This window comes from Temnothorax longispinosus, chromosome 4 (assembly GCF_030848805.1).
Source record: "Temnothorax longispinosus isolate EJ_2023e chromosome 4, Tlon_JGU_v1, whole genome shotgun sequence".
NCBI classification, from domain to species: Eukaryota; Metazoa; Arthropoda; class Insecta; order Hymenoptera; family Formicidae; genus Temnothorax; species Temnothorax longispinosus.
The window spans coordinates 2,543,125-2,569,056 of record NC_092361.1 but is presented as its reverse complement, the minus strand read 5'-3'; the positions used below and the strand labels follow the sequence as shown (position 1 = coordinate 2,569,056).

The following is a 25,932-nucleotide window of genomic DNA, read 5'->3' as shown; positions in this document are numbered from 1 at the left end:
GGTTCCTGAGGCTTATATCTAGCGCCGGTTCTCCATTTTCATCCCGCACGAGCGACGTCATTGACCCCCCGCGCACTCGAATCCTGGGCAGTTTGCCGGTCGCGCGGTTCTTACGGAATCACGACGCGCCGCTCCGCTGCCGGCAGAATGGCCCGACGATCCTGAATTTATATCGTGTGTTTAGGTGAGAATTGGTTCTTTATGAGGGACACGTGAGGATACTTGGTGATATACACGCCCGATGGCCTTTCCACACGTACGTGCCGCTGCCGGCTGCCGTTCGCGAGCGCGTGCGGTCACATATGTGGTTATCGGGTGGCAGGTACTCGGGCGCTCGATGAGGTAGTGACTTATGCATTTGTCATAAGTGGCAACAAAAATTGTAACGAACGCGGTGGATGTCTGTGAAACCGTTTGAAATGCAAGAGAGCCAGATTTCGAGCTTTACGTTTCATAAAAAGGTTTAGGTCGGGTGCTTGTGCGTATCCCCCGTAGGAACGATAGATTAATTATCTATTATAATAATTATCGATAGAAGAATAAGTGTCGATTTTTTTTGTAAAGATTCATAAGTTACAATAGTGATCTGTTTTTTCAGGATGACGACTTAATTTTCGACCCGGAGGGCAAACAAACCGCCGCTCAAGCACCGTTGATCGAAACGCATCAGGATGATTCTCTCTTTCACAGGATAAAGAGAGAAGTTCTGGACTTTTTTACTTCGTCATCCACGACAACGCAAGCGCCGTCAGGTATCAATTCACTCTTAATTAAGTATTAAATGCAATCAGAAGAAATCGTAATATATATATATATATATATATATATATATATATATATATATATATATAGAGAGAGAGAGAGAGAGAGAGAGAGAGAGAAAGAGAGAAAGAGAGGGGGAGAGAGAGAGGGAGAGACGGGAGAGAGAGAAGGAGGGGGAGAGAAAGAGAAAGAGAGGGGACAGAGATAAAGAGAGGGAGAGAGAGAGAGAGAAGAGGGGGGAGAGGGGGAAAGGGGGGGAGGGGGAGAGGGGGGACTATTTGCGTGTCTTATCACTACATTCATTACTGTTAGGCGGTACGAAGTTCGCCGGGGCAGCTAGTATATATATATATGTATATCTGGTACATTTTTATTTTTAAAGTCAATAAAAAGCGTTTTTTTAATTTGCCTTATTCAATTTTTGCCTTATTATTCAATTGTCCAACTTTTTTAACAGACTCAAAAGAAGAAGATGGAGATCAAAATCAAGATATTGACAAATCCGTCATCTTGAACGTTGGAGATAAAGGAAATTTTACTCTCGATCAGCCCGAAGCGCCAAGTGCCGAAACGGGTATCGGTGGCATCGAAAGATTGACTTTAGAAAAGAACGAGGACAATAGTGAAGCAGACGATGAGGTATGAAACATTGTTACGAAAACATTTTACCTTTTGATCTTTTTACGTGTCTGTCATATTTAATTAAATTGCATGAATACTTTTTATTTAAAAGAAAGGTGTTAAAGGACAAATAACTAAAAAGATAATAAATCTACAGACGGACAATTGTGAAAAAAATAATTGATAACTTAAACGTTTGCAATTTTTAATTTATTATTTGATTATGATATTTATCTATTACATAACTGTCTGTTACACAGAAATGTTGTCACTTTACAGCATGAAAATGAGATTAATAGCGCCGCGGAAAGTCAAAGAATACCAATAACTTACGGAAATTCCGATGACGAAGATTTGGCTGGCTCGGGAGAAATCGAAGGCAGCGCAGGCGAAGTGGAGTATCATCCAAACACAGGAAATCAACATCGTAACACTGATGGCAAAGCACGTAAGTCTCTAATTAGCCACAACTTCGTCAATTAGAATTAAGAATTGAAGACAAGAATGACAGTATAGAATTTAATTATCTCTTGTCGCTTCGCCTTTTTTGAGAGAAAAAACAAATCTATCAAACCTTACTTAACTTCATTTGTTTGTAAAATAGCGGGCTAATAGTATAATAGTTTCTTAAACAATATATGATAAGAAGAATAATAAAAATGATTATGACAATTTGTCTTTGATGTGCACATAAATTTTTATCGATTAAAATCGCGATAATTTCCAGAAATACTTTGATATTCTTATAAAGCAAAAGCCGAAGTAAAAGATTGGCAGCTTTATATTAAGGTGTACTACTTATTCTTAATAACAAAAATATTTTAGGCCAAGGAATATACAGTTAATATTAATTGTAGTATAGTTAATATTAATTGTCTAATATAGAATTTTAATATAGAATCTATTATTTATTTAACTTTTTGCAAGTGTTTTTTGTAATATACTATGTTTTTGTAATGAGAATGTTTTTTGTGATAAGAAATTAGGTCATTTTACTTAAATATATTTTTAATTTTAATTTTTAATGACAAAAAGATTATTTTTGCAAAAATAAAAAATCTTGGTAATATCTTTGAAAGTAAAAATTTTTTTATACTACGCTGTAAAACATTATTATTGTAGTGTTAGAAAATTAATTTTATAAAGTAAACGCATAACAAATCAAGAGGTATATAAATAATATTTTAAATAAAATAATTGGCAGTAAAGACTTTATATTCGACCTAACTGGCTATCATTATAATCGTCATGACAATACGACCATTGGTTTTACTCATTAATCGTTAAGAGGTTCAACCATGGGTTTTGATCTTTTTAAACGATGTAATTTTGATGCTTATATAGAGTGGACTTATATTCGAAAAAATTTAAAAAAATATGTAATTATATCTTGCAGATACATCGGGACAAAATATTTTCTAATTTATAGTTTACATCATGTATTTATGCCTTAATAAAATAATAGAAACACAACATAATAGCAAACATATGATTCATCACTTTCAACATTAATTGTTATTATGTATTTGTCATCTAACTTGTTATTATTCGGATGGTTGTTAAATTCCGTTATATTATGTATGTGATTTTAAACATTATTTATATCATGTACATAATATAACGGAATTTAACAGTCATCCGAATAGTAAGTAAGAAATTAGATGATAAATACACAATAACAATTGATGTTGAAAGTCTATCTCGTTTGGGAATATGTAAAAATTGTGGAAAAGTAGTAAATTATCATTTTTCTTTCCGTGGTGGGGTTATCAGCCCTACGCACAACCCCAATCTGAAGGACTGGGAGGGTGATCAAAGCATGGTCGCAAATGGGGGGGTACGTAGCAGTTCCCAACTATGTGTGGACTGTCTCTTTCGAAAGACAGAATTCAGTTTCACCACGCGAGAGTCCCTTCGTTTAAATTCTCGTGCACACACAGAGGGGTGCAATTAAGTATATTAAAATTCCTGTGATCAGGTGGACTCGAACCCAATTTTTCGTGGTTACGAGTCTCACGCTTTACCACTAGACCGCACTGCCACCTTCGAATATAAGTCAAATATCGGTTGAAACATCTTGACGATTAACTAATAGCCAAAATCAATGGTTATACGACGATTATAATGATAGCTAATTAGGTCGAATAAAGAGTCTTTACCGTTAATTATGTTAATTATTCACTAGCGAAGTAAAAGTTACTTATTCGGTTAAACGAAATACTCTTAACAGATATGCATTATGTATTAATGTATTTTTAAGAAATTAATTATTTATTACTAAAAAAAATGTTTCTTTTGTAGGATTCTACCGAATAACACTGACGGTTGGCGAGCCCTACAGGCGAGAATATTCTGACAGAAACAGTCTTGAGTACCGAGAATTAAGCAGCAATCTCACACACGCCGTCGAGACTTTGTACAATCGTCACATTCCAGGATACAATCACTTTGCCAACGTCGTCAAAATATCGTAAGTATATGATCATCCACATTCTGACTTTAATTCTCAGTGACGCGTCTCTACTGCGTTTGGTTTAACAACTTAAATTTCTAGGCCAACAACCGACGCTTTTACGTCGCAAGTTACCCTAGACATTGGTTCGACATTCACGGACGAGCTCGAGGTGCGCGCCATCCTAGAGCAACAGCTGCAGTATCATTCCTTGGGCAGCATCCAAGTCGGTCCGGAGGGATTTACGTTCAGGATATTTCAAGGTATTTCCATCTTAGGCGGCTACCGCCTAACGACATGGAAATGATCGATTTCACGTTGGAGCTTTCGAAACTAAAACTTCGTAATTCGTTCAGCTTTCCATGATGCCACGAGCTTGCGAAAGTCCGAATACAGGAAATACGAAAACCCGGTGAATATCGAATAGTCGGCTGCTCAACGAATAAAATTAATAGCTATGCAGGGATAAAAAAATTTTATATCAAATCGAGATGGCGATATGTGTAACATCGAAAACTGAAATCGATCATTTCAGTGGAACGCATGATTTCAACATGTTTAGATGATAGATTGTTAGAACGTTGATACGAGCAGATATGCACGAGGAATGCAATCTTTGTCTGAAACTGCTTTTAACTGCAAGCTTTATTCAGAATCTTCGCGATCTCCAATTACTTAGATCCGTCTGTATTTTTTATTCTTTTCTTATTAAGTTCATAATTATTATTTTAACTTACAAATTTTTTTACTTTAACTCCAGTTTCCTCCTTGATTAAGTTTTCGTTCTCATTAGTTGTTCTTCTTTTTTTCAAACCTCCTCCTCCTTTCAAATGAACGCCGACTGGTGCCACGATTCGCTTATTCCGCCTACCTTCGACGCAATGAATGCACACAAATACGCGACATCCGAGCGCAGCCGGAGAGAAAGACGCACAGCCGGAATGCGATCAGACCGCCGAATTAAGGTGCAGAAGCGGCGAATGCGTGCCTCTAGAATCCCGCTGTGACGGCGTATTGCAATGCGATGATGGTTCCGACGAGGACAACTGCCCGACAGATTCGTCGAACAGGACACGCGACGGTAAGTGCGCGAGACTGATCTTCTCCCTGAAAGTGGTAAAAAATTGTACATAATGCTAGATCGCTGTTAATAACGCCTATCTGTGAAACTCGCATCTTTACCCTTCTCTCCTGACTAACGAAAGTCACAGGCTCATGTACAAATATGCGGTACGTTGTAACATAGGTGTAAGCGTAGCTTCGTAAACATCGGCAAGGCCCATTTATTATTGCATATATCTCTAATTTAGGATATGATACGAAATACTACATTTATATATGTGTATATGTGTATTTTAGTTAGAATAGTTTCGAATATCTTCTCATGGAGAGCCAGCCGATGTGTCGAGCTTTATTATAGATTTCCTGTCTATCATCTTTATTTTTATCTTCATTACCGTCTATTTCGCGTTAACCATTTCTCAGAGTTTCCAACCTCGTTTAAATAATAGAACACAATTAATCATAAATTTATTTTTGAGTTTAATTTATGCAACTACAATAGTAACTTATAAAAAGAAAACACACATATACTATATCTGTACCTTAGAACCGTATTTCCATTATTATGAATTCAGAGAAAACAAGCTTTAAAGTTTTAAAAAAGGTATGGTATTTTATTTTTTTTGATATAAAATAAAAGTAGCAATTTGATTTATTGAGTTTTTAATAAAATATATGTTTAATAATATAACTGCTAATAACACGCTGTACCTGTCCAAAATTAAGGCGCTATAAAAACTTTCAATATGACTTTTTCTAAATATTGTATTTTAGGAACTAGTAGTAATAGACATAAGATGCTTTATTATTATAGCATTATACAATTTAAACTCCTGATATATTAACTCTATTTTGAAAAAAATTGGAGATATGATTCTTTACCTTTAAGGTACAGATAGACCATAACAGACCATATGATTAAAATTTATTCTGGCAAAAATATTCTCACAAAAAATCAATACTATAATATCCTTGAAAAATAGACTTTTCTTTTCTTCTCTTATATCTTATGAAACATTCAAATACTAGCAAAACGAAGGCATTGGTTGAAAAATCTGCTATCATTCTATCGTCTTACGATTCGCCTAATTCACGCCCTTCGCTAACACGCGTGTAAAAATCGCAACTGTCGACACTGAAACCAACGCTGATAAACGAAACGACAGATTTTGAGTATACCACTCTGGCACCACAACATCCTTCACTGCATTTCCCGGAGACGACCCACACGAGAGTACAGCCTGAGGTAAAATTGGAGATCGACGACAGGGAGGACGAGGAGTCCACGCTGAGGCCGCCCTCGAACAAGTGCCGTGCCGACGACACGGTACGCTGTCATGACGGCAGTCGTTACATCTGTTCGGTGCAGCAGTGCGACGGTGTCTCGGACTGCGATGACGGTGGTGATGAAGTCGATTGCCCGCATCCAGGTACAGGTTGAGCTGGTTGATCTTCGCCGAGGATCGGGTTTGACGCTAAACGTCGGCGATCTAGAAGAACCGCGTCTCGTCATTTTGACGAATACCGGAAACAACGTGACTAAAAAAACGAAGAAGCGTCGTATAGTCGTAGAGTTATTACAATTAAAGGGTTTTAAAATATTTTTAAATTATATTCGGTAACTCGTTAAAATAACACGGAAGCGGTTCTTCTAATTAATAAATGTATATTTAATTCTTTTCATATTCTGAATGTAGATATGTATAAGCTTCTCTTTGTAATATGATGTTCTTTCACACACAATCAACAATATTGCTTGTGTATATTGTTATGCATATATTATAAGACATGTTTAGAAAGTTTCAACTACATGTTTTATCCTTTATAAAATTGTACATATGTTATTAGAGAATCCTCAGATTTTTGTCGCATCGATGCATGTTATGCACTAACGAGAATAAGATTCGTGTACGTCTTTTTGATGCTTTTTACGTTAAAAGTTAAATTTTTGCCAACGATTGCTTTTTTTAAATTTGAAAACATTGCGATAGCTCCAAAGAAATCAATATATTAACGATTTACGTTTTACAGGTTGCAGCGCTGGCGAATTCGCATGCGACGTAAACAGATGCATATTGGAATCTCAAAGATGCAACTTTGTGGAGGATTGCCAAGATGGTAGCGACGAACATGACTGCAACTATCCAGGTAAGTGTATTGTGATTCTTATAATACAGCGTAATCATATACTAGTGTTTAAGAATGAATCGCAGGGACTCTTATCTATTTAAGTAAAACGCATTTTTTTGTGATCTCGTTAAAAAATTGCATAAAAACTACAATTGAATCTATAATATTCTATAGACTGCAATTAGATATATTTCCATTTATTTAGCTTCATTTATCTTCGTTTAGCTAGCTCTCTAGCAATATAATTGAACTTCAGAAAAATATATATTTTAAAAATGCGACAATGTCAAATCGATCCCGCCTTGATTTCGCGAATTCTCGGTTTTACCGACCGTTTGATAACAAACGGTGCATATCACTCGAACACCCATCAGTATCTTACCTACGACCGTTAGCTTATCAGTCTGGATGCAGACTCGGGGAGCGTAGATGGTATAGACCAGTTACCTGTTCTACCGACTCGAGGGATCGATAGGGCTGTCATCCCTCGGTACCCTTTTCCACCCCGTTGGAACTTTGCTTATCGAGATCGACGGTTTATCGGCCACGCGTTTCTCGACATTAATTCAAATCAGTCCGCTCCTCGTCCAACCGCGGGCGTTGGTGCAAATTTCCGGCGACGTGTCTCCTCCGCGAACGGCGAAGCGAATCCCTAAGCAGCGACGGAAACTGCGGTTTTTCCCAGTAGAAAAATAAGGTCAGACGGGGGAGAGGCCGGCGCGCACCAGTACGTACCTACTGAATATTCAAAGCTCGAGGGCTTTTTCTCCTGTCCCGCGCCGCCGTCCCGCGCGTCCCCCGGCCTTTTTTCCTCCCGTATAGCTTCCTCCGCCTCGAGTGGAGGACGATCGTGGTCAACAACGTGGAAGCGCCGGATACCGGCCGGCGTTGTAAAGCCCACCCGATTGCGGCTACACGTACGAGGCTTTGTTGCGCGAAAGCCAGCTTAATTAGACAGCTGCGCGCGTTCGGCCGGGGTAAATTAGCTCAGTGGTATCGGCTTGTGAATTATATTCTCGCGCCCTCAGAAAGCGCGAAGAAACATCGAATAATCGTGGTTTATATGTTGCTTGAATAATTACGTTGTAACTTACCACACTGTTAAATATTAAAAGATAAAATTTAAATAACTCGAATTGAATAACATTTTGTTATTTTTAACTACCATGTCGGTCGAAATTTATTATCTTACCACAAGACAGTAACTCCATTGGTTTTTAGTTAAATTGACATTGTTTTAATTAATTCAACACGACATGTTAAATGCGAGCTGTGGCGACTTGTAGGAATAATTAAGAAGACTTAAATTGAGTCTAATTTGACACGATGAATTCAACAGTGCATGTCTTTTTTTTTTTATTTTTTTTTATTTTTATTAATAGAGAACTACTTTTTATCGTAAAAAGAACAGACAGACTTGATAACGTGTAGAATTAATTTCATATGACATATTAAGAATATCCCCTAATATTAATCACATTTTCTTTATAACAATATTTTATGTAATAGCGGAAAATTCGGGGCATCGGGCTAATTATTCCGCTTTATGTACAATGCGCATAACGAGTCGGCGGCACACATTTGTGCGCACGACAGAACATAGCACTCTATATTGAAACTATTTTTCATCATTATCGCGATTTCACAATTATTCACCATTGAAAATGAACAATTCACAATCACGACTTGAAGCGCTATTCTCGGTGAAGCTATAGTCGATGCCTGTCGGCAAATAGCTCCCTCCTCGGTCGGGGCCGGTTGTTGATCGTGGAACTCGCTCTTGGTTAATTCAAATAGAAGCATCGCGCGTCCACCTGCTCGCGATTCCGGTTTCATCGCGTCACTCTATTACGGACATCGCGAGTAATTTCCGAATCGTTAAAACCCGCTCTAACGCACCCGCGCGATGTTGCTTCCGTCCTCGTAACTCGCGCGTCGGACGACAGGCAGCGAAATAAAAAAAAGGATGCAGAAACAAATTGAGGAACGGCTTCCCGCTATTCCGTTAATCGTTCACCGGCGGCGAACTGGGGCAGCGCTCGCTCGCGGCGTCGGTGGCTCGCGATCGAAGGATATAATCCTGCGAGGGGCCGATCGTAAATCAAGTAACCGTGCACGCTCTCCGTACATCCGCGGCTCTCATCATTTAAACGTCTCATGGTTAGCGGATATCTTCCGAGTCTTCCGGCAGGCCTTTTTTTTTATCCCTCCGAGAGACGACCGGGCCGGTTTGCGCCCGCGGGTAGGACGTAGGACTGGCACGGGGCACGGGTGGAAGAAGGGGGGACACATCATCGAAGCACCGCTTCACATAAATATCCGCAGACACGCAGGTTGCGGGCCCGGCAAGAAGAGCGCTTTTACTTGCTCCCGGTAATCGCGATGTGCATGCTTAATCAATATTCAAGTATTCAGTCGTGAGGCACGGGGGGGATGATCGTAGCTCTCCTTCTCCCTCTTTCTTTCTCTCCCCTTGATTCACCCTCGCTACCCCCCTCGCTCCCTTCGCCTCATTGCGTTCTCTCTCTTCTCTCTCTCGAGTAGGAATGCGCATAACTAGTTTCGTGTCCTCGGGTGCCCTCCCTCGCGCCAGCGATATGCCCCCTCGGACAATTATGAGTACCGTTGGAGTCGGGGGTAGAGGGATGAGGCAACTTAGCGACAACGATGGGCACAGAGGGGGTAGACGGAAGAATGAGCACCCTGTAGAGCCGATGGCAGAACCGAGAGGGAAGGGAGATAACTTGCACGCTAGGCACCGCCACGACAAACGTCAACCCCCGTCGTCTTCGAACATTATTCAGGTGCGTCCTGAGCGCGCGTATATAGACTGGCCGACTTAAACATCCACGATACGTCCTTAAGCGGCGAAGAACATCGGAGAATACGACGAAATTTCAGTGTAAGCTTTTTACTAATAAATTACCATTTTATCTGACCCGCGCTTGATAAATTCTGAAATATACTTTTCCAGTTTTTCTTAGAATAAAGCATCTACGTTAGGTTTACCTTTTTTAGTTATCAAAGTATTCTTGCGGAGAAAATTACAAATAAGATACATGTGAGCATTAATAAACGTCGCTGACAGACGCGCATTAATGCTCTAGAATATAAATAAAGTCTTTTTACCGCCTCGCCATTCTATATTAATATTATTTTGGAGTAAATTTATTTTTGTAGTTTATAATATCTCGGAATATATGCAACATTATGAAACTTTAAGTGTCTCAATAATAGATTTCAAAATTTGAAACATTTTTGTGCTATGGAATTAATCTAAAACGATTGCGCGCCGGCTAGGTTCGGTATCGCCCGCGATATTTCTTGGCGAAGACATTCACGATTGTTTTTACAACGTAGCGCGGTGCATTCGTTGTCGGAAGTATAACGATATAGTTTCGAGAGAGACTTCTTCGTGACCCTCACGATGAGACCTCCTGCTCTTCTACGTAGCCACGTCACGTCAAAACAGGCCGAATATTGATATTGCAAACTTATGGATGCTAATAGTCGGGCGATACTTCTTCCGTGAATATTGATATAGTCATCAGCTGCGGAACTTGTAACCGATCGTACCGACGTTGTGCGCCCACCGTTATCAGTTCAGCTGATAAATTAACTAAATGCTCTTTCTCCGTACATTAACGTCGAAATCGTGATCTAAAAAAGGGATAGATTATTAAACTAAATTTAAATAATCCATACTATTATTCGTAGCTCGAATATAAAGCGAAACGACGGCTAAAACGGAGCATGAAGCGGGGCTTAGACTTGGTCGGCGCGGGTAATAGACGACGATAATAGTACGTAATGGTAGGCTGTGCCTTCGGCGTTTTGATGCTTGTCCGATTACAAGCCGACTGGTGTGTCGTACGACTATTAGGGTTTACGCGAGACTCTCTCTTTTGCATGTCATTACATCTTAACGCCTCCACTACCGCTAGCGTAAACACACGAGCCCGCCCGCGAACGTCCGGCCTGCGAAATTTATCGTTCCCCGCCTGTCCGAAAAACATCCGCAAAAAGAAGTGCGCCCGTCTAATGCGCGTCGACCGTTATCTGGAATATTACTTGCTATCACTTTATTTTCGCACACGTCCTCGTCGATTTATGTTCTCCAACTTGTAACGATGAAGCCAAAGATTTAGGATATTTTGACATTTTGCCAAAACGCACGTCTCACAAATTTCCTTCTACGTAATTTTATTTATAATCTTTGTCGTTTCTTTAGCAATGCAATTATCAATTAATTTTTATTACATAAAGTATACATATAACTCAAATCGTGTTTTTTTTAATTTATTTGATAATTAACTTGTGGATACAATACTTTAAATATTATATATATGCTTTTTTGTTGTCAAATCTTGAGCGATTTGAAGAAAAGTTCGTTAATTATTTTTCTTGGTTAATGTGACTTTAAAAGATATTAAAGATTTTATTACAGTTAATTTATACTAAGTAATACAATAAATTTATGCTAAGTAAGAAAACGCAGATAAAAGGTGCACATTGATAAATTATGTTAACGTATGTCAGCGTTGATCGATCCAGCTATTTAAGGGTAAATAACGATATCTATTATAAGATCATTAAACGTTATTACGGTATCTTATTCCAATTCCAACGACGTTACCTGCGCAAAGAAAATTTTGTTCAATTAGCTACGCTCTCTACCATCGTGCATTGTCCGTTAAATTAAAAATCGAATTATAAAATATATAAAATATACAAAAAAAATTTTCTTTTATAGAAAAACGCAACTGGGAAAACGCCGGGTGAAAATTAACTAGCGCGATGAAACGGTGGCCTTAACACGCACTACACACGAGTTGCTCTTTTTGCCACGCGATAGTTCTGGGACAAACAATAGATTCCTGAGCCGCAAAAACGTTATCCTCATACGTAGTCGGCCGGACGTTTACATCGCAGCATTTTTCACGAGCGAGGTGCAGTTGCGCGCGTTTTACACATAGACAAAAATAATACCAAAAACCGGTTTCAATCGCCCCGCGCGAAACCGACATATTAGAAATGTATTTCTTGGTCCTCTATAATTGAAAATGGACACCTATAAAGTAGCGATTTAGACAAACGAAAACTTTATAGAAATATCGAGGCAATTCTCTTCATTTAAAACAAGAGATAAAGAAAATCTGTAGTTTTAGGCATTTCTAACGTTTCCTCTTTTTTTTTTCTTCTTCGTTTTTAGCAACAAAAAAGAGACATCAGTCATAGTGACACGCGTCCGAACGATGGAGCTTAACGCGCGCCGCATTGTACATACGAGCACGCGTAATACGCGTAATACGCGCGCGAATGCATGTTTGATCCTATCATATGGCGTATCAACGTTGGAGTTTCGTGCCAGGTGGATAACGTATATAAAAGTTGTCCTTGTTGCGTGCCGTCGCATTGGCATGATCCACATCGTTGCGCGATTGCATCGCCGCGGCGCGAAGTCACATTACGCCGATCAGGGGCATTTGTCCGTTCGTTTACACTTTCGAGACGGAAGGCAGCAGGACGGTTTCACGACGAAAAACGAGCCTATGCCGTTGTCCCGCACATGCCACGGACGACGAGTTTCTAATTGACCGCTCGCATGCGCCCGAGTACAGTGGCCGTAAAGCTGCAAAATGTTACATCTTATCAATTTATTTCCGTTTCTCCTTTATTTACTTCCACCTTCAACGTTAACGCCGGTATGTGCCGTATGCGCTTTATCTGCGGTATGCGTTAAATGAATGCACCGGCATTCATCCTCAACAAGGACGGCTCTGTTCTCAAACTCGACGTAAATGCAACACTAAATTTGTTGCATTTCGCTGATCAGGATCAACTGAGCCGTGAAGAAATAATGCTGTCCTATTATTCCCCCCACCGGCACTTGTCCCACACTCGTGCAATTTTATATATAATGAAAAATGTTTAATTTATCTTCAATTAAAATATTCATGAGTCGCGATGCCAATATCGATGTGTTTTGAAATGCAGCCTGTCGTCTATGGGCAATGTAAAAAATTGACGTGATTTTTATTGTATATCTCTGTGGATATATGACACATATGGATATTTTACATAAGCGAGACCGCGTATTCTGACATTCTCGTATACACTTGTTAAATACATGAATCAATTTTATCAAAAATTGAAGTGACCTTTATCATATAGAGCAAAGATATGCTGATTAGAATATCTTACTAGTATGACCAAATATCCAATATTATAGGATGAAAATAAGCACATCTCTTTAATAAATTAATACTTCGCGTTATACGCTTTCGCGATGATATTTTGTTACTTTGATACTATTATTTCTGCGCGTGTTCAAGTGATGTTGGCGTTGGTATGGAATACAGATAACAAATGAATTTAGCATGCCTACTTTAGATCGGATGACGCCTACGCTGTGACGTATTCCATTTGTAAGGGATAAATGACATAACATGTGTCGAGTGACTTGGCTGAATAGAAGATGAGCGATTGCACCAAGTTGTCCCCGTTTCCAAGTTTGGTTATTTCCACGTGCATATCAATGACTTGAGGGTGGCGGCGAGGCGCTTTACGCATTTACAATAATACCTTCTCAATTTGTATCTTACCCTAATGTGGTGAGTTAATTCATTAGCTAGACTTGCGTTACGTCGGTGGTCTTATTGTTAGGTATAACTGACTCTGATAGCACGCTATATTAATACAAATTAGCTTTAATTATTAGTGTATAATATGACAATATGAAGAATAGACTTTGTCGAAAGAGTATACAGCTGATTTAGAGATATATTCAATCATTGTAGAGTGGCCAACAACTGTACTGTTTACCCCTTTTTATGTATAAAACGAATAGAAAGAGAGAGAAACAAAATGATAAAATCTATCAGGTAAAAATCCATAAATTTGTATATATTTTTGACTGTTTTTGAAGTGCATGAATAGTTTATTATTTCAACATTTATAATTAGATAATTTTTTTACATCATCTATATAAATTTGACACGAACATATTGAAAAGTCAATAAGAGGATCAGCTTTTTCGTCGGTTTCAAAATTATACCTGGTCTTTCGAGAATCTCTGGTTTACTTAAAAAATTTCTAGAAACTTTCTGGAAACTAATCTTTCACAAAAGATTGTGTGGACCGTCTGAGATGTATGGAAGCCTGAATATTCAGTGACTGTAACATTTTCCGAAGTTTCGGTCACTGCAGGAGACGGCTATTTGTGAGCCAGAATAGTTCATAGCTATATACCGAACGACTTAAATGGTGTAACATTTACTGTAGCTATTTCTAGTTATCGAGGATAAAATCTTTATCCGGCGACGGTCTCGCGTGTGAAACCGATTTTGCGTTTTAATAGATAACTTCTAGGCTCTCTCTTTCATTATATATGCAAACAATTAATGGAGAAAACGTGTCGTTATTTCTGCATCGCTTTCAAGGCGATGATTCCTCTGGCAGCGATTTTACTTTTTCTTAAATCATCCCGGCTGCGACGCGTATGAATAATAAAAGCATTAATTACGTCAGCTCCAACCCACACGTCTCGCAAACTCGACATATTTGAAATCGAATTACTTGATGGTCTAGAAATGTGGGAAGAGACGGATACACATACTTCTTAATTTCAATTTTCATTATGGCGAATATCACTCTCGGTCATGACAGATGGATTTAATGTATGCAAAATTACTGTAAAATTCTCATGGAAACATGCATAAATTTTAAATACACCTTACAAATAGTAACATGCGCGGATCTTCGACCGAATATAAAAGTTTTCGCGCTTCATGAAAATGTCATGTTAACTTCAAACTTAAAAAAGAGATTTGTTCTTAAAATATTAATATAACGTTGGGTCACACACGTCAGTTCCATATTTCGAAAAATCTATAAATAAAGTTGGCATGGAGCATTTAAGCAATTAGGATGCAATGTTTGATCTAAAATGTACTCTTGTCAATTTGAAAATTTTTTTAACTTATTTAAAGTTAATAGTATTAGGTTGGCCAATAAGTCCGTGCGGTTATTTATAAGTAACATTTATAAGTAAAAAACCGCACGGACTTATTGGCCAACCTAATACTTGTGCTTGCGTAGAATATATTTTATTTTCGACCCTTTATTCTTTAATTATTGTTAAAGGAAACTTTGGGGCTTTTCTCGCGGATGCGGAATGAGCACGATCGTCGTTGTGTCGTCCGAACACGAATGCGGGTTTGCTTTTATCAGCGGTGGCGGCTTGCTCGCTTTTTAGAATTCATTTTCGGCTTTAAGCTTCATTTCGCGCGCGCGAGAATTAAGCGCGCCGAGGGGCGGCGGCGAGAGCAGCGGGTGGTTGGAGGACAAACAGCAGATTGGTAGGCGTTACCGTGGCACCTCGTACACTTAAGGTCCACTCGTAACAAACGAACAGCACCAACGACAAACAGTCGGTATATATGTACGCGCAAGGTACAGTACGCTGCAACAATATTCCTCGAAGCTTGATCATCGCCAAACATTCTGTTCTCGTATTAATCGCACCTCTTTCCCTAACAAATCTATGATCTTTGTTGGAGATAAACGTTGTTAGATGAAGAATGCGTAGAAAAATTATTAAGTCTTTTTTTTTAGAAATTAGGTTTGAAGTGAAATTCCATTAATATTTCTTCATTTTTATTTATTTAAACCATAATTTAAAAAACCTTGTTGAATATTCTGCAGTTTGTGAAAAAAAACTAAATAACGAAGTAAGGAATCAAAATATTCTTAGCTCTTAAATATTATGCAGTCACTGATCCAGTTCCAGTGACCTTATTCAACTCTATGACTATGAAGTTTTAATCGAGTATCTCAATAGAGCAATAAAGTCGCACAGGTTTGCGTATTGAAAAATATTTCGAAATTATGTTTTTCTTAGAAAAATTTAAATTTAAATTGATATATGAGTGAACACACACACACACACACACAACGATAATATTTTGCGCGCGGTTTTACCCCCTTTTGCCTCTCGGTATCGATTTTCTTTAATCCGTCCGATGAATAAAAGATGCGTGCCGATTTAAACGCGACTTATGAACGTTAAGGATTACTTCTCTTTCTCTCTCTCTCGCTCGCTCGTTCTTTTGAATTGTCAAAACCCAGATTTCTCGCGGCGCTCGGAGAGAGGCGCCGACTCTTGGACAGTATTATCCCGATGCGTCGTAGCCACGTGTACGTGTCGGCACACGGACGCGCAAACACAGGCGCGGTTATTTCGCGGCGTTCGCGTGCACGCGCCGTTGCTCGTTGCAATTCAGACCCCCTTTTTTGTAATTTACGACAATACGTACGCGGTCGGGAGAATTACGACGCGAGCGCGGGCGGCGTCGGCGCTCTGGATTTGTTTAATCGTCCCTGAGTAGAACGAAAATTCTGCCCGCGCGACCTGCATAGAGCCCGCGCGAACCCGAAAGTAATTTTCGCCCGTAGGTGGGAAACGCACCCCCGATGATGCTCGCTAGAGGCGGCCGAACGAATCGAATTTCCACAAACTATGGCGCGTAACGAGGAATTTATTTCGCCTTAAAGGAAAACGCGGGTCCCCCCCCCCCTCGCACTTCCGGAACGATCGCGGAAAAAAGACAGGGTGATGAATGGACGCCTTCTGTATAAAAACAACCGAACGCTTTCACACCAACCCCGAAAGATAGGTTTCTGTTCTGTCCTCAGAGAAGAGAGCGCGACAGTATTTTGTGTCGTTAGGAATTTCTAGCGTTGAATATCATAATCTCGCGTAATGCAATAGCAAAGAAACGCTGCATGCATGATTCAGCGTGACGACCTAATTTTGCGATATCAGATGACTATTATTAAATGACACATTTAAACATGAAAAAATGATTAGCAATGCTCGACTGTAATCTTCATTCTATTTGATAATATAATCAGATAGATTTATAGAATGCGAAATATGTTGCAATATTCAAATATAATAAGTGAATTGTACAATGGCAAGATAATCGCAAAATTAACAAAGCCATTTACGTAGCAGATTATTTATAAAGCGAAGTTTTTATCAGAATTAAATATATATATATATAGCAGAGAAGTAAGATTTTGGAGATAGTTTTTGCATTGCAAAACCGCGTCCAAATAATGGTAATAAAATCAGATAATTTAGATTCAAAATTAGCGATATCATACATATACATATATATAATAATACATACTTACATATATATAATAATATATATGTATCGCTAATTTTGAATCTAAATTATCTGATTTTAGTACCATTATTTGGACGCGGTTTTGCGATGTGAAAACCATTTCCAAAATCTTACTTCTCTGCTAGAGCGAATTTTGCAAAACATTAGAAATAAAAATTCTACGCCAACGTTATTAGTACCATTTACACGTCAAATTATCTGCTGTTTATTTCCTATTTTTATTTAGATTAAAGTAAACTACTTTTGCTAAATAAAATGGATAACAAGGTAAAGCTCGTGGCTCATTCGATTAGTAACAAAAATAAGCCATAATAAAATTCTTCTCGGGCTAAATGGGTCGCATCAACTTTTGTACCCGCATCTTTCTCTACCTTTTTGCAATTTTCGTACTAAATGGCTCGGTTTACCGTCCCGATTGCGGAATATAGATATATAAATCAGGATGTCGTCGGGGGTCGATCGTTTATCTCAGAAGCGCGGAATTCGACGGCGAGTCGGGAAATCGAGAGCGCTTCTCGACGCCGCTCGTTCCGCCTGCCTTGGTCCATCTGCCGAGTCGAGAGATTCTAACTGTTATGCTAACGCGAGTATGATAATCCGGGGTTCGTCATCGCGCGGGAAGAGGGGAGAATCGCGGCGCGGCGCGGCTCTACATTCTCCAAAGCGAAAGCCAAAGAACGGAAACGTAGGGACACGCTCTTCCTCGGGACCGGAGGGCCCCATCTCCTTCCCTTCTCTCTCCTCCGAGTTGAAAAAGTCCATTAGTATGAAAATGCGATATAAGACGGGTTTGAATAAACATGGCGCCGTCCCTTTCTTCCGCGACGTGTCTACATCGTGTCGCGGGCACATTTCGCCCTCGCCGTCTTTATCCTCCCACCTCCCTCTTCGTTTTTACCTCGTCGTCGACGTCGTCGTCGGTCTCCGTTACGCACGTCGGCACGCCCATCCGGGCGCGCACAGACCCGTGTGATTCTAAAGTTATTTTATTTAAAGTTTTATAATCCGCACAAACCGAACGTGTCGGCCGACCTGCCACCCCCTCCCCCTTCTTGCCCCCCTTCCGCACGCTACGATCACCGACGTCCGTCTCGATGTGCATCATTGCGCTTCGTAGAAATTCAATAGAAATTGATAAATCTCATCACCAATAATAACAGATAATGATGCTGATGTGTTCAATCAATTTATTGAAACGAGTATTTGCTGGTGATTAAAATACATTTGAATCTCGTCTTTGATATTAAATTATTCACACTCGTGGCCAAGTCGCAGCTGCGCTTTTAGCCTTATTAAATTCCCGAATATTTCCTGGAGGAAATTATGAAATATTCTATGTTTGCGATTACGACAAAAATTGGTAATATAAAATTAATCGTCAACGAGACAATATTCCTGCTGCCCAGATGAGCGAGCGAGACATTTCAAGATCGTGCATCGTTAGTCCGCGTAAAAACACGCAGTTTTCATCCCCCTTTCCATTTAACCCTCAATTAGCACACATGTGCTAATTCGCACCACTTGTTTTTCGTTCAGCACTTTATATATTTCAATTTTTCATATAAAAATATTTTCTTTTTCCTAAAATAAAGTGCACTACTCGATTGCCAGGGAAATTTTACATAAATTTTTATTAAAAATGTCTGAGATACGACAGTTAAAAGTTGTCAAAATCTCATAGTGTGGCATTTGAGGTGGCCCAACCGAAGCTAATTGAGGGTTAAATCTCTTTCGATATATATACAATGATAAAACGTGCAAGTAATCGTTATAAATATCCGATTCTTCAAATAATTTGTGACTCGTTCTCTAACGCTTCGTTAATTGATATCATCGCTTCAGGAGCATATAAGATTCAAATGTGCGTTTACAAGAGTGAAAAGAAAAAGGGTTAAACGAGATCAGAGGAGTTCATCTGCGGGTTCATCTCGCGGGACGGGTCGGCGCCGACTCTCGGCACAGGACGGGCGACGCGACGTCGAGCGGCGCCGAGCGAGCGCCGGAAACTGCCGAGAGGTCGAAGCGCGCCAAAGGGTCGGCATGAGGCCGTGTCGGCCGCCCGCGTGATTGCCATTACGCCACGGAGCCGCGGTACCTGCAAGACCTCCCACGCTACTCTCGGCCGACAGTTACTCGCTCGGAACACGACGGGTCGGTCGCTTCTAGTCCGCGCGCTCCTAGTCCGCCTCCGGTACGCGCCGACGATAGTATCGCGGAGGATAACGCACCGATTCCTGCTACGTCGGTCGGCGGCACGAGCCGGCGCGCGAGCCGGCGAATATAAAGGGAGAAGTCAACCGAAAGTTCCGCAAGTTGAATTAACCGGAGCCGGGTGGTACGAACACGAATTGACCCCGGACTGGTCCCGCGCGTCTGGCACCTCGAGCGAAAGATCCCGCGCTCGGTCCAAATTCGCGACTCAATGTTCCGCCTCACGTTTCTTCGCGCGAACATACTCGATCGTCGTGTGGTGCGCTTTCTGCTGAAACGCGCCGCCGAATCGAATTAGACTGCGGTTATAGTTCGGTTAGGTGGCTGTTGCATGCGACCGGCTCTCCGGTTGATAGAGCCTGCTGTTCGTCGGAGCAATGTAATTGCCGATAACTGTGTGAGTTGAGTACGAGGGTGAAAGCTCGATCTATCGTTCCGCGCACCTGTCAGTCATCCGAGCGCTTCAAGAAAACTCGATATAGACGTTTGATTCGCCTCACGGTCCATTTGCCTCGCGTTTGTAACGCGGGGGTAAGTAGTGTTTTCGGAAACGACTGATCCGGGTGTCAATGCAGACGTCTTAAATAAGCCTGTCGCTCGTCGAGCTAATGATATTTTTTTCGTCCCTTTCGGATCGGACTGTTCCCCCTGTTTTCCTTGGCTGATCAGCTCGAGCTTCGATCCCTGGTCTTCTGTCTATTCATAAATGGTGTCGCGTTACAAAATTCGGCTTAATCTGCATCTCCGTTTTCATTCTTAGTACTATCATTCTTCTCCTTCTGGAGACTAAATATATCCCGGTGACATTCTAGTCTATATGATACCGATGACGAAATTAAAGTCGCACTCTTAAGATAACGTTCAAACATTGAATCGTTGAAAAGGACTTGGAAAAGTAAAACTATAAAAATTGATTTTCAATCTGATTTGATATCTTTAAATGAAAAGATTTTGTTTCTTTCGGCAAATTATTATTTTTTATTTAAAAATATAAATTAGCGTATAGAGATACATAAAGATGAATGCAAAATTGCGATGGCGTTAGATAACGATTTTAAGAGATCTGATAAACTATATTTTAATATTTTATTGTATTTCTTCCTATATGTTTATAACCCAGAAAAGTTTTTCGCTTTCGTACAGAAACTTTCCTGTGCATGTTCCCTGAATTTATGATGCCTATTTCATCGCTTCGTATATATTTAAATGTCTCTTCGATGCTCGTGCTTTACGAGGGGTGGAAAAGTGCAGCCCGCATTTGTGAAGCGTGTCACTCGCTCGGAAGCCGGCTAATCTTTCGTCCAAAATTATCCGCATCGGGAAGAGACGGAAGGAACGGATATATTTAGAGTTCCCATTTTTTTTCTTCTTTCATCTTTCCTTCGCTTGAATCATTGATGAGCTTATCGCGTGAGTTGTCCCGAAGTCACAGTCGCTTGTTCGCGCTCTCTTTCTCTCTCTCTTTCTCCCGTAGTGTTTGTCGAAAGGCTTGATCACGTTTATTCGAACGTGAACTCGTTCCGAAGGGTTGAAACTTGTTTATGTTCGGTTCACGGGAAGAACAACGAAGTACAAGAGCAAGAGCCATCGCCGATGACTCGGCGTTGTCGCGCGCTGATGCACCGTAGTAGAGGGAGAGCGTTCGAAGAGAAAAAAAAATACAAAGTAGCTTAGTGCCTCCCACGCTTCTGCCGTTGACAGCGGCGGTGGGGTGTTCCCCTATACTCGGATGGCTCTTTCTTCGGTCTATGACAACTAACGGCATGCCAGTCCGCCAGATTCGGTCAGCGCGACGTCTTCGTTCCTCTCGCGCGGCGCTCGATCATCGTGATCGAGGGAGCTCTCGATCACGTTTTCGGACCCCCCCGCCCCCCTTGCCAGCGATTCGCCCGGGTAATCGTAGGTTCGTAGGTTCCTCTTATTCGGGTGACAAAGTAACGTTTTTAATTAGCGGAGAAGTCGTGTGCCGTCTAATAATGTCCCCCTTGGCCCGATCGATTCGGCCGGCGCGGCGGCGGTTTCGACTCCCGCAAATTTCGATCGTCGCGCTCGAAAGACTTTCGTGATCACGGTTACGTTCCCCGAGGTGGACGTAACTTGTTTTGCTCGAGGTGCAACGCGCGTTACACGAGAACACCAGGAAAGTACCTTCCCTTCCCGAACGACCGAGGCTCGTGCATAATGTAGCCCGTATCGTCGGGCGATTTGTAAGGTGAAGTTAAGCCCGGGGCCGTTAGATATAGCATTACCCGTTTCTCTATCTTTCTTTCAGTGACAGACGAATTCGCGTAACTTCTAACCGCTTGTATAATTTCTCTTTACGATCACGGCGAATAAATCCGGCGACCGGGATTGACGCGCGTCGTAAAATGCCGGGGTTACGAGCTCGCGACGAACCCCGTTGTCACCCAGTTTCTAATCCATCGAGGTTTCTCTCCACATCCGAAATTAAATTGCGGAGTAATGCAGGGCACGGAGTCCGAAAAGAATCTCATTTGCGACTCGAGTAAGAGCGAACATGAGTTTTCCCCGAGTAAATCCTTCCGAGGCACGTAACGAAAGTCTAGCATGCATCTTCGCGACGTGTGCTTTTACGCATGGTACTCCACCGCCAATACGTAAGTGCGATCGCGAAAAGCTACCGTCGCGGTCGCCTGGTCTCCGCCATCTCTCGCATCACAATCAAGATAACGGCAACTTTTACGAACAATTTAAATCAGATAATTCGAATGATGAAAAGACTGACGTATTAAAAAAATATTATTTTTTTAATAAATTCGTTACAGTTTTTTTTACTGATATATTAAACAAAAATTAAGTATCCACAATTGAGACTTGAACATTTTCGAAATTGTTAGATGTATTTTTTAATATCTGACGAAGCGAGAGAGAAGCGCGAAAATGTCTTCGCTCTCGTCGTATACGAATGATGGTTAATTGCGATTGAATTTATAAGAGTCGACTAAACATGTAACGCGAGAAGTTCTAACGATATTAGAAAATTGGAGTACACAGTAGAAGAAAAGCGCGTGACACAATGGAGAAACCGCGACAGGCGCCGACAATGCAGCGGGAAGCGAGATTGAAGACCGTGGCTGGCGTGCATCAAACTCGACGGCGGGCGGCGCGGCGGGCCGTCATTCAGAAAATAATTAAAAATAATTGAAAAACACAGCGCGTCGTGGCGGCGCACGGCCATTGTCTGTTTACCGGGGGCGCACAATTTCCTCGGCTTTTATCGCAACCGCGCCGCGCAATCCGGCTTAATCCGCGCGAACAAATACTGAATTGTCGCCGCGCGTAAAGACGGAAAAGAGGTGGAGACCGGGGGAGTAAGGGGAACAAACCAGATGAGGGACTACGTAAATCGCGAGACCAGATCCTATGATTCGGACGTCGTCGGCGGAAATCGCGGAAGGAGAGAAAGATGTACGTGCTCGACGAAGAATCCGACTCCCCATTCGCAAGTAACGAATCGGAAGTTACCCCCGGAAGAAAAAAAGAAATACGAGCCGGCTCTTTCGCGGAAAGAGAGAGACTCGCATTGCAGAAAAATCGTGACACGGGCATAAAAACTTTTTTCTCAACTTTCTACGATCTATCTTCGTCGCGTGCCTCGACATTCCGAGGACGGACGAGACGAGACTTGCGGTTCCTGTCGTTTCCTGCCATACACTTTTCGGTTCCATCGCCCCGATATTACACAGCGAATAAAATTCTCCGCGGAAACGTCAGGCGGGAGGGAAGGTGCTTTCCACCGCGATCGGTACGCACAAGTCAATTAACTTTTGCAATCATATTTAGCTCCTGAGTGTACCAACTTTCGCTCTCCTTCGTGGCGAACCGAGACGCGCTCCTGAGGCAGTCGGAAGCTCTCGTTTCTGTGCGAGAGGCAGTGCGCGCGCGCGCGCGCGTGCGAAATCGTGTACGCGGCAAATGAATCGCTCGTAAAACGATCGACAAGTGAAATGGGACTGCCGGCGACGAGACTCCTGTCGATCCTTTTGCTCCTGCTGGCCCTAGCACGATCGAGCCTCGCGCAAAGGCACAGAACTCCGTATCGATCACGTACTCGAGGTAAATACGATCTCTCTCTCAGAATCCTTTCCATTAAACCGACGTCTTAAGCTCGGCAGCGGTGATCGTGTCGCGACACTAGGGTGAAAAAAATTTTTTTTACGAGGTGAGACTCAAGTAAATTACGAGTTTAAACTTTTCTCCACCGTTTTCAACGGTCTATTTCCTGTAATATTGCTGGTGTAATGCAAATGTCCCCGCGCTACGACGTTGTGATGTGCTGCCATTGCCGAGCTTAATGCCTTAACTATTAAGTATTAAAGCGTTCGTACTTTAATCTTCTAAGTTCCGTTCCGTAACTTTTCTTGTCCGCGGTAATAGCTAATAATTTCTACGGATGAGAAATAACCTCTGCGAAGAAGCGCGATTGATCAGCGATATTTTATAACGGAAGGAAAAGATGATTCGCGTTGAAAGCCTTATCTATACACGGCAAGAAAATCGTTTGTTCTACTTATACTATAGAGATCTTGCGCCCGTAAGAACCCATTACTCCTCAAGTTCACGACAAGTGAATAGCATTGTTTTAAGCGATTACACAATTTTTCCGGCAATTCTATATCTCTCTCTCTTCTCCTTCTCCTTCTTTCTGTTTGCTTTTACAGCGTGTCACGCGTTTACCTCTTTTTCTCTCCCTGTCCTACTCCGGCGGACCCTCGCGCTTTCTTTCTTCGTTCCCTCTATTCTCTTTCGCGCCATAGTGCTGGCGTTTAATTGCATGATGTCGGGCACACGATGTATTTTCAGGATAAATCTCGCGATGTTTCGTTCGCGTTGGAAAACGCGGGACTACGCAGCGAGCTGAAGGCGAAAAAGAGATCGAAATAACGCAAGAAGTCTCTTTTACGCGATAGTGGATAATACAGTGGCGCTCGAATATCGTTCGCGAAATGAAACAATCGCCCCGGCCTCTCTTCTCATAAATCTCGACACCTTCTCCACTTCGCGTGCGTATCACATTTTATACGTGCGCAATACGCATCAAGCTCTAAACATTTGATAGGGTATGCAAATACCCAAGGGGCGTTCTACATTTCCGAAAGGAAAACTTGTTGCATGTAAATTGACAATAGAGTATTTGTAAATACTTTTTAAAATAATGCGAAGTAATGTAAGGCCTGATATTTTTACATATAATTTATAAATTTGACTAAGCTGCAAATTCATTCATTACTGGAGATAGTAATTAAAGCATCAGTTACCATAAAGCATTTTATATATAAAACTACTATGGTATTCCGATTTTATGGGATGATAGCTCATTTCTATATAAAAAAAAATTTAAAGGTAAGGAACTGGGAATTCTATTTATGTGTTTTAAACAATGCAGCAGGTGACGATAAATGTGGCCACGCGCGCACATAGAGATACGTGTACATACACGTGTGTATGTGACCACTATAAAACGCACGTAATATAAAAGCTGCCCCCAGTTACCCCTTCCGCACGGGCGATGCGTTCTTTTTCTCTCCAATTTTTTCATCCTGCTCGCTCCCCGTGTTACTCGCGCTGAAAGCTCGTAGTTGCACCGCATTACACTGGAGCGGTTTATGTCCCGAGATATAATATTTAGTTTAGATACACGAAGATATTAGATAAAAAAGAAATGGTTAAAAATATCGCGATATTTCTGGTATTTCGTGAAGGTCTCGTTGCGTTTGCATAGAGACAGAAGTTAATTTTTAAATGCTATACATTAGACGAATTTGTTGGACATAGAGAGAAATTTAAGAAATTGGAAATCAGTGATATATATATATATAATACATAACATTTATTAATTTAATCAATATTATCAATTAAATTAAACAATGGCCATTTCTTCAGTACGTTAGAGTACCAACGCCCCTGTCGCGAACAGAATCTGTTATGTATAAATAAAAATGTAATCGCTGTTATAGCCCACGATTTATTTTAATTTAAACTAAAAGTGCGGCCATTTCGATATTCGGTTTATGTACATCTGGAATGAACGACAGGCCACGCAACGAATAGTAATTTCGAGCAATTGGACTTTCGTCAGAAGATACAGCGTGATTTCTCCGTTCATTTGCATCTTCGATCGTCGTAATAATAATCGACGACACAAGCAATGTCAAATTGGAGCATAAAGTGGTACGAATGTGTACACAAAGCTTAGCGCGATTATCGCGAGGGAAATGGGCCGAGAGAGCGGCCGAGGTCTAGCCGGAGGGGACAAAACACGGGGACTCGAAGTCGTCCGTTGCGCGGAACCGAGCGAAGGTAGGGACCTGCTACGCGATGGTGGGCGGACGGGCGAGCGAGCGTATGGGCAAGTTCGTTATTATTTATTAATACATTTACGATTGTGCGGTAAAGCAGCGCGGCGGCCAGAAGTTCGCGACGCGGCAACGACCGCCCGCTACGGGCCCAGGCTAATGGGCAAGAAACTCGGAAGTT

At 41.1% G+C, this 25,932-nt stretch overlaps 1 protein-coding gene across 30 annotated transcripts in view; it reads left to right on the top strand.

Moving 5' to 3' along the window:
• The window catches only part of Trol (terribly reduced optic lobes), a 155,335-nt gene that overhangs the window by 48,671 nt on the left and 80,732 nt on the right, over positions 1 to 25,932 (top strand). For 26 of the 30 annotated variants that reach the window (XM_071776516.1, XM_071776511.1, XM_071776515.1 and 23 more), the window contains exons 2-9: positions 599 to 752; positions 1,220 to 1,401; positions 1,663 to 1,831; positions 3,685 to 3,853; positions 3,938 to 4,098; positions 4,752 to 4,916; positions 6,064 to 6,327; positions 6,929 to 7,045. In XM_071776516.1, coding sequence (XP_071632617.1) covers positions 599 to 752; positions 1,220 to 1,401; positions 1,663 to 1,831; positions 3,685 to 3,853; positions 3,938 to 4,098; positions 4,752 to 4,916; positions 6,064 to 6,327; positions 6,929 to 7,045 — 1,381 coding nt within the window. Of the gene's footprint in view, positions 1 to 598; positions 753 to 1,219; positions 1,402 to 1,662; positions 1,832 to 3,684; positions 3,854 to 3,937; positions 4,099 to 4,751; positions 4,917 to 6,063; positions 6,328 to 6,928; positions 7,046 to 19,362; positions 19,559 to 21,318; positions 21,338 to 23,238; positions 23,512 to 25,932 lie in introns of those variants that run through there. The other 4 variants (XM_071776527.1, XM_071776524.1, XM_071776529.1 and 1 more) reach the window with 3 other exon arrangements.